General features: G+C 42.0%; 1 protein-coding gene across 7 annotated transcripts in view; it reads left to right on the top strand.

The window, feature by feature from the left end:
- Positions 1-9,471, top strand: part of LOC308139703 (transcription factor COE1) — a gene marked incomplete at its 5' end in the record, with an annotated part of 90,191 nt that overhangs the window by 78,045 nt on the left and 2,675 nt on the right. For 6 of the 7 annotated variants that reach the window (XM_080509198.1, XM_080509195.1, XM_080509196.1 and 3 more), the window contains 4 exons: positions 6,240-6,305; positions 6,408-6,570; positions 7,067-7,249; positions 7,938-8,135. In XM_080509198.1, the coding sequence (XP_080365324.1) occupies positions 6,240-6,305; positions 6,408-6,570; positions 7,067-7,249; positions 7,938-8,135 (610 nt within the window). The remainder of the gene's footprint in view (positions 1-6,239; positions 6,306-6,407; positions 6,571-7,066; positions 7,250-7,937; positions 8,136-9,471) is intronic. The other variant, XM_080509201.1, reaches the window with a different exon arrangement.

Raw genomic sequence — 9,471 nt, forward strand, 5'->3', positions numbered from 1 at the left:
AGACTGAGCTCAGTTTCTGTAAAACATGCAGGCAGTCATTCTTTTTAATGCAATTTTGCAAGCGTTGTATTGATAGAGTAGATATTAATAATGCCAAAATAGCCTTAGGCACATTGTAAAAAGGAAGATGAATGATAATTACTTGTCTGATTTGTTGTAAAGAACCCAGAAATGATCTTATATTGGACTGCGATTCACCACATACCACCCTCATCTTTCAAAACCCAGGCCCTTTATTTTTGTTGGGTCTTTTTCATTTGGACCAGTCAAGCTTATGATGTCACACAAGATATTTCCTGGAAAAGCTATAATGAGGACAGTCACGCAGCTGTAACCGTAACCAGAGTAGCTCAATGGATTGATCAGATATCACATTTGAGCGCTATACGATACAGACCTTCATTAGAGGTGCAGACTAGCTTCCAGATCTTTTCCGGCATAGTGACACCAAGAGCACACAAACTCCAATGAAAAAAGATTAGAGTCACTGTTCGCAAAGCAAGCCGCCGCTGTATTGTGCCGCCGCAGTGCAAGATGAAACACGTTGAATACAGTTTGGATCACTGGCGGAACTTGTGAATGAAAGACAACCCAGGAAAACAAGTCTTTAATCCCACTTTATGACTGGAATTCATCTTAACTCGTATATCTCATTCTCACCTCCTGTCTAGTGATGCTCCTCGCATCTCAAGCCTGACTAGCGTTTCTCTGAGCTTAAGAGCACCATGCTGCTAATTTACAAAAAAGGCTCTCCGTCATTTCAGTGACAGAAAGCTTTTACACAAAGACTTTCTCTAATCACGTGACCCTGAGTTGGATAAGTGACTTCTTTGCTTTTGTTGAGGATCTCAGTTCAGAACAAGGTCCTTCTTACATGCTTCGTTCTTTGTGTGTGACTGTGCTTACATGTACTATGCGTGTGCATTGCTGGGTGATTCATCATCATGTGGCCTCGTCGTCGATCGAACCCTGAGACTTTATTACTGCTGCCCACCAGTACTCACTATGTGCGTATATGCGTCTGAGACAGGGACAGAGCTCATCTATTTGCTTTATCTGGATGCTGAATGCATGTCGGAGCAATGTGAGATATTGTCTTGCTTTTGATTTTGTGAAAATATTACACTGCCTGTGCGAGTGCATTGATTCAAGTAGGCGATATAGATCTAGCATATACCAGCGTGTGGTTGGCGCCAAATAGGCACGCACACACACACACACACACACACACACACACACACACACACACACACACACACACACACACACACACACACACACACACACACACACACACACACACACACACACACACACACACTTGGCTAGTTGTCTGGAGTATCGATCCACCCATTTATTGAAGTTATTGGAGTTTGTTGCCAGGACTATAGAGAAGACAGACAGACGGGGCAGTGGAGTGTATGAGAGGATTACCAGTGGACAGCCGATTCTATAATTGTTCAGTGAACATTTGGGGGATTTTGCTGGACACACACACACACACACACACACACACACACACACACACACACACACACACACACACACACACACACACACACACACACACACACACACACACACACACTATTCAGCTGCCAGTTTGTGTCACTTTGAGTCCCTCAGCACCCATATGTGCACATATAGTTACTGTACTTACTGTACACAGAAGAAACCAGCATTGTATTTTATTTCTTGTTCAAAACTAAAAAAAAAAAAAAAAATGTTTTGTGCTTTACTCTCAGTGTTCCCGCAGCTTTGTCTTCAGTAATAATAGCGTGGTTAAACTGTTTAAACCTGGATAAAGGTCTTGAACATGCTGCATCAAAAGAACATTTTCCTACGCTAAATATTCTCGCAGATTCTGAAAGTCTTGGCTCTTGATTTTGCAATGCATATTCATAAACCACAATGTTTAATAATCAAGAATCCAATTTGGCTGGGAAAGTGTTGCTACACTGATCTGTTGCTGATCATCTGTGTGGGCGACAGGCCAGCAGCTTAGGGAGAGAGAAGCATCAATGCCTGTCGGTTACACAGAGAAGTCAGTCACCCCTCTTTGGCCTGTTGTACCCTTCTCGCTGCAGAAGAAAATTGTTGGGAGGAAAGCATTTGCAATTGAAGATGATGGTGGTCTTTGGCTCTTGAAAATGTTGTCTGAAAGAGGTGGTATCCACGCACAGATTGTGTTATTGTATCTGTTCGAGCTGAGCTCAGAATATGATAGTGTTTGGGCATTTGGTGGATGCACATTCACTTGTCATTATATATTCCTAATGTTAGAGCGTTAGATTTAAAGATGAAAAATAATAAATTACACATGAAGCTCAACTTGCTTTTTTTTGTCACCATTCTCCTTGTATAGTTTCACAATTGAATTTCCTTTTACTACTTGTGCAAGCATTGGGGACTTTAATTTTTATTACTTGATAGGTGATAGACAGGTGACCTCTCCATGGTCTGGCTTGCCTTTCTGCTCATTGCTCACATTAATCTGACTCTGAAAAAGAAGAGTTGATTGACAAAGACTGATACGTTCAACTTGACCTCGTGGGCTTTGGGGGACTCCGGTGTTCAGTTGAATCAGTCTGTATCACCCTCGTAAGACCGGTGACTTTCTCAAATGACTCACTCAGCTGACATCGCTATGCTGCTCATTTGATGATTTCATGTGTTACTGAGGTCATGTCATCGGCAACTCCAATATGAGTAATCCTGGTGGTTAATGAACACATGTTCAGTGTGTGTGTGTGTGTGTGTGTGTGTGTGTGTGTGTGTGTGTGTGTGTGTGTGTGTGTGTGTGTGTGTGTGTGTCATGCACTTAAATTCACATATCGACGTTGACATCACTTCGCCACCAGTGACGAGAGATGGAATCTGAAACTACACGTCCTGACACTATCTCACAACGTATTACTAAGAAAAGATGGTCCCCCAAGGATGTGCGCAGACACACATGTCAATACTGGTGTATGTGTGCAATTGTGTGATATTCCTGTGAGCCCACATGTAAAGTATGACATCATTTCTGTGCGAGGTGTGACCCTGCATGTACGGCATCCCTAATGGCACATTAGAAGCGGATCAAGCGGCTAATGTGCCAGCATTAGGGAGGAATAAGTCATGTGTGTGTCGTGTCTGTGCTGGCCTGGCACACGCACGTTACACACACATCTGACCCCACAGACTCTGGGCTCAGCATTTCCTGGTCCTAATGCATACAGCATGTGTGTGTGTGTCTGTGTGTGGATAATGTATGGTTATCACATTAGTGCTGGTCATAACTCAGACAGTAAAACCTCAGAGACACCTCCTGTTATTCTTTCTCTCTGCCAGCAGATCTGTCTTTTCTTTCACTCACTCACCTCCTGTCTCTCTCTCTCTCACTCTCTCTCTCTCTCTAACAGACAAGAATAGATGCTACAAGGTTGAAAACTTGTCGTGTAAACCCAAATGAGGAATTTAATCTTTCATCCTATCAGCTGTCCTTGGAAAAAAAAAAAACCTTTTGGATGACTGACAAGATACAAAAATGAAATGACAGATGACTATGTGTCAGGTATATATTCCATAAATACTTGACAACAGATGAAATGTAGGACAATCGCATTGGATCAAGGAGAGATTAAAGCACTAAACTCAAGATTTGTTGCCGCAATTACAGTGAACAAGCAAAATGAAAAGGAAAAACATGCCAAGCTCTTGTTTTTCTTTTGTCACTTCTGTCATTATTTGTCCGTATCGAGAGCAAACTTCGACAGCAGTTGATGGACAGAAACGGGAAAGGGAGAGTTGATCCCAGCACACCCCAGCCGGCACTGATATGGTGATTTGCATGTCAAAAACATTGGGACATCGACACCTGACAAAATAATCCCTATTCAAAGTCAAATCACTCAAGAAATCATGAATTGAAGTTAGTTTCCAAACAAACTTTATTGAGCAAAGACCTTGAGGTGCAACTGAACACTCCAACACAAAACAAGTCATCAGGTCAGGAGCTAAGATTATTTCACCTGCTTCTCGTGACTGTTTCTTTAACCCATCGATACCTCAGAAACATTACTGTATTTATTCTTTCACAGTTTTTTCCATATATATTTCACTTCACACTTTCAGTATTACAGATCTTCATCAGCTCCATGGGCTGAATATCATTTCCAAGTATATATTTAAATGTATATAAAACATGACATTGAACAAATCGATCATTAGTTTCAACATAATCTGAAATACAAAACTTTAAATTCTGCAATACTGTGCATATTACTCATATTTGTTCTCGAATTTCACAAATAAACTTGAAGAAAGTTTTGATTCTATCAGCATAACTGATTCTCACTCATTCAATGCACCTTTAGGCTGCTCTATCCCGACTGTTGATGCACATGGAGACCTTCAGGGCATCACAGCTGGACTAGTTTAGACTTTTTAATCAGTTCTGAAACATAAACGATGCCAGGACTGCTTTCACTCTCATTCATAACAGCACAATGCAGCTGGGAATTATTCATCTGTATTTAGCAGGATGTAATCTAACAAACAACGCTGTCTTATTTACAGACAGGCAACTCCCTTCAAGAGATTAATTAGGCAATATCAGTGTCTAAATATGAAAGAGTGAAACCAGAACAAAGCATTCGATGTGCATTGATTGCAGCAGTCAGAGAGGCTTTGAGTGATGCAGCGGCAGAAGCCTGCAGACCTGATAATGACGATGTTACCAGAGGATCATCTTTCCTTCCCGTTTATCAGCTACTGGCCTTACTGGAACCACTCGAATATCTCGGATCGGATTTCTGTGTGTGTGTTTGGGTGTGCATGCATGCGTGTGTGTGTGTGTGCGTGCGTGGGCCAGCTCACCAGTCTAATATTGAGAGGTTAACGGAGAGCCAGCCTGACCATAATAATGTGTAAAAGATTGAATTTAGCACCATGGACAGACACACTAAAACTGCTGACTGGCTCTGTGACCTCTCATATTGTGTCACGCACGCACGCACGCATGCACACACACACACACACACACACACACGCACACTGATGAAGAGGCAATATGTTCCATCAGGCACAAACTCACAGGAGAGCACACAGGCAGCCAACCATTTGTATGTGTGTGAGCGTGTCACACAGCGCAGGTTAATACGGTGAAGCACAGAGTAATTTTCTGTCTGTCGCCGGGCAGCCTCACGCTGTGGAAACGACAACACATTAACTGTTAAACAAGACACCTTAGACCCCGGGGTGGGCGCCGAGAGGAAGAGGGGAGAAACTGAGAGGGTGGGCGGGTGAGGAAGAAAAGGAGAAACAATAAAAAGGTTGAAGAAAGGAGAATTTTAGAGGGCTTAGTGGGTGGGGAAGAAAAGAATGACAGTTCCTGCTGCAGAGGCAAAATGAAATGAAGAGAATGGAGGAGAAGGAGGTGAAAATAGGAAGGAAAAGCAGAAGAGGAGACAGAGGAAGAGCATATGAGAGTAAATGGTCACGTTTTCCATCAAAAGAATAAAAGGTGAATACAAATGAGGGCTGGATCCATTTATTCCTACTGAGTTCTGACATTTGCTCATATTCACAAATAGTGAAAAGGATGTTGTTGTCATGCAAAAGTTAAAAAAAATTTAAAAAATGTTTTATAAAGCACAGGATTAGGTGCACAGAATGAAAGTGATGGGAAGTTTACACAACTGTATTAGTCTGAAGTGAGGGATGCTTACACATACACACATTAGTCATAATAATATAACCAGCTGCCCCTCTGATGCTAGTAACACGAGGTGACCCATTGAGGCCCAAGCAACTGTAGATCGAAAAAGTGCTGTGGCCTAATATACTATACAGCATGTCTGTTCGTGTCTCCTTAAATCTGAAATACCTGCTGTCATTTTAAGATATCATTAAGACACATAAAAGCACTTGACTTGACAGCAGATAATCTGTCTTTAAGCGGAGGCAGGAGCAATTTGTTTATTGCAAATAGATGCTCAAATGGATGTTAGATGACGGTTTGTAGAGGAGGAGCCTTTGAGGAGAAGAAAGGGACCGTACATGATTTTTAAATGGTTTTTTTTGTATGTGGCTTTATTTACACATCCTTTCATGTTTTGTTAAATGCGATCTAACTCCATGTAAATGCATTCTCAGAGATCGTCTGCCTCAAACTAAAATGGGAAGCGAGTCACCAGAATTTAATGTGGCTTATAAATACAAGTGGATTCAACTTTGCTGTGTTTATTTTACAGGAAGTTATTTTGAAGAGAGCAGCCGACTTAGTAGAAGCCCTCTACGGTTTACCTCATAACAATCAGGTACATACCCACATGACTGTTCACATGGAAAAAGTAAAAAATAAGTAGGATCAACCACTTTTGCTGTCGCATTTAACAGGAAGTATTATCCTCTTCCCGCAGGAGATCATCCTGAAACGTGCGGCGGACATTGCGGAGGCTCTCTACAGCGTTCCTCGGGGGCACAGCCAGCTCTCTGGCTCGACCCACGGCGGCATGATGGGAGTCAACTCCTTCACCGGGCAGCTGTCAGTCAATGTTTCTGAACCCTCACAAGCCAACCAAGGTAAGACTGTGACATTGTCTTTTCCTAGTGTCTTTTAAACGTCATCTGAAGCACAACATTTGACATGGAAGCAAGTTTTTAAAAAGATTCATAGATTTGTACGTCAAATTATAGTGTGTGAGTGTCCCTAATAAAGTGGCTTGAAAGTCTATTATCTACGTTTAAATAGACAGAAATATCACATTCTGTACAAAGAAGTAAACAGGTATGGAGTTTGTAACTTGTTGATTTTTAATGAAAGTCAGCTTAAATATCTCTCTACTGGACAGAAAAAGCTGCAAGCTTTCACTTGTCTGTGATTTTCTTATTCCTTATCACTAATTTCTTGCATTTAATCACCGCGATTGTCTATATTCCTAGTTTTAGGAATTGCCTTGCCATGATAATATTATGAAAGATCTGCTTTAGCATTGCCTTGAACACCTGTCCTCTCCGCCTCCTCCTCCTTCTCCTCCTCCTCCTCCTCCTCCTCCTCCTCCTCCTCCTCCTCCTGCAGGCTTTGTGCGCAGCAGCAGTAGCGTGTCCCCTCACGGTTACGTGCCCAGCACCACGCCTCAGCAGACCAATTACACCTCAGTCACCAGCACCATGAACGGCTACACCAACAACACCGGCATGACCAACCTTGGAGGCTCGCCCACCTTCCTCAACGGCTCGGCAGCCAACTCGCCTTATGCTAGTGAGTGAACGAGTGCACATTCATTCCTCCGTGAGCTCCACTCCACATGCATACATACTGTACCTATCAGATACGATGATCACATACGGATAATGTCCGTGAGCAGAAAGCGAAAGTCTCAGATCTACTGTTGGGGAGATTTCCCCCATGGGACATTCTGTCTCAGCATCTTCAAAAACAGTCACCAACTCGCAGCTCGGAGCTCCATTTTGTCCACCGTCCATCTCCCTCCCTCCCTCCTTCCGTCACTGCCTTTTATCTGACAGCCACACCTTTTCTCGCACTGTCGGTTAATTGTATCCTGTTTCCACTTAGTAGATAGGAGGGGGGATGGAGGGAGACAGTGAAGGAGCTATAAAGAGCGTTTTTATTTTTGTTTGTTTGCGTAAGTTTTTCTCCCTGATGGTGATGATGAAGGTGGAAAAAGATGCAAAATACAGACTAAAGTGGAACTTTCTGGTGTCACTTCTCATAAAATACATTGTCCTACATGACTAAAAGTGTTTACTCCGATGAGATTTTTTTTATTTTTAAATCATCATTTCTTTATGTCTGAGATAAATTAAAAAGCAAGAATTTCAATTAAGAAACAATATTTGCTTGATGCCTTTGAAGGGTACTTATTTTTTTTTTTTATATTTCATTAAGTATTTGTCTGTGTTTCTTTGAACCTTCATCCTCATTCCAGTTGTCCCGTCTAGTCCCACTATGGCCTCCTCCACCTCTCTCCCCTCCAACTGCTCCTCCTCCTCTGGTGTCTTCTCCTTCTCTCCGGCCAACATGGTGTCAGCGGCAGTTAAGCAGAAGTCCGCCTTCGCCCCGGTGGTCAGGCCCTCGTCCTCCCCTCCGCCCTCCTGCACCAGCGCCAACGGCAACGGGCTCCAAGGTAACGTGCCCCGCCACTCTGTGGGACAATGCTTTGGGGGAGTTTTCCTCCGGCTTATCACTTCTGTCTCTCCAGTGAACGTCTCAAACTGTGTTGTTTCACCTTTGTCCTTCGGGCACTCCGCTCACAATATCCCATAATGTCATAGCAAGAGTCAGTCCATGTTTTAGTTTTTATTAAAGTTTGTGGATGACATTTATGGCTCCCAATCAGCCACACTCAATCACACCTGAGTTAATCCGCTTGTGCAGAAATGTAGCTGTGAAGTCCTGCAGCTTTTGAGATTCATTATCTGAATTGCACAGTGATATAGTAGGAAGTGACATTTGCACACACTTTATTTAGTATCAATATACGGTATGCAATTTCTGACTCATATTTTCACCTTTATTCTCACGATGCATCACACCCTCTCTAATTGATAGACTTTTCTTTTTAATTTAGACTATTCCTTCACTTCAGTTAAGTTTAATGTTTATTCCAATTGTGTGAAGGGAAATTCCACAGTAAGAAATTCTTGTTGTTTAGTGTAACAGAATGTTTTGCCGTTTATATAACATTAAACTCCTGAATGAATACAGTTATGATTCAGTAGGTTATCATCTTGGATATTTTACCTAGTATTATTCTCCTACTCATCTGTTAGAGACCTGAAAGCAGACGGATATCTGTCGCTCACTAAGAGCATCACTGAGCACTCCTCCCTGTGATTGGCTTCACGGAGCAGAATCAAACCCACCGACTCGACATAATATGCAAAATGTGCAAAAGACAAAGTCGCAACTAATTAGCATATGTACCAAGGTTACTTCATGCAGATGCATGAACTGAAAAAAATAGACCCTGAGCAAGCTTCTAGCTCAGGATTGCTGTGGCATCGTACGGCACCATGTTACTGCTCATGATACCTTTAATATGCATCGATATGTAAAACATCTGGTCTCCAACTGTTCTTCACTTCAGTTCATTTAATCTCTACAACAATTATAAAATCAAACTAGGTAAGCACAAATGTGACCCGTGAAATTTATCAAGTACGCCCATGAGTGAATCAAACTGGACTCACGCAGTGGTGTTTTTTTTTGGTTTTTTTTTACAGTACTGTGGAAAAATATTTTGGCAGTAGTGAAACAAATACTGTAAAGTAAAGGAGCAGAACACTATTATTTATATGTATATACACTTTGCCTTCCAAGCCGACATCCTTTCCAACAACTATACTTAAACATGTGTTTTTTAAGGAACCTGCCAAGAGACTGTTCCAAACATCGTAGACAATGAAGTTCAGTACTTCTGTGAATATAAGCTTGATGTCAACAGTTTGACAGTTAACAAT

The sequence above is a fragment of the Blennius ocellaris genome, assembly GCF_963422515.1.
Source record: "Blennius ocellaris genome assembly, chromosome: 14".
Taxonomy (NCBI): Eukaryota; Metazoa; Chordata; class Actinopteri; order Blenniiformes; family Blenniidae; genus Blennius; species Blennius ocellaris.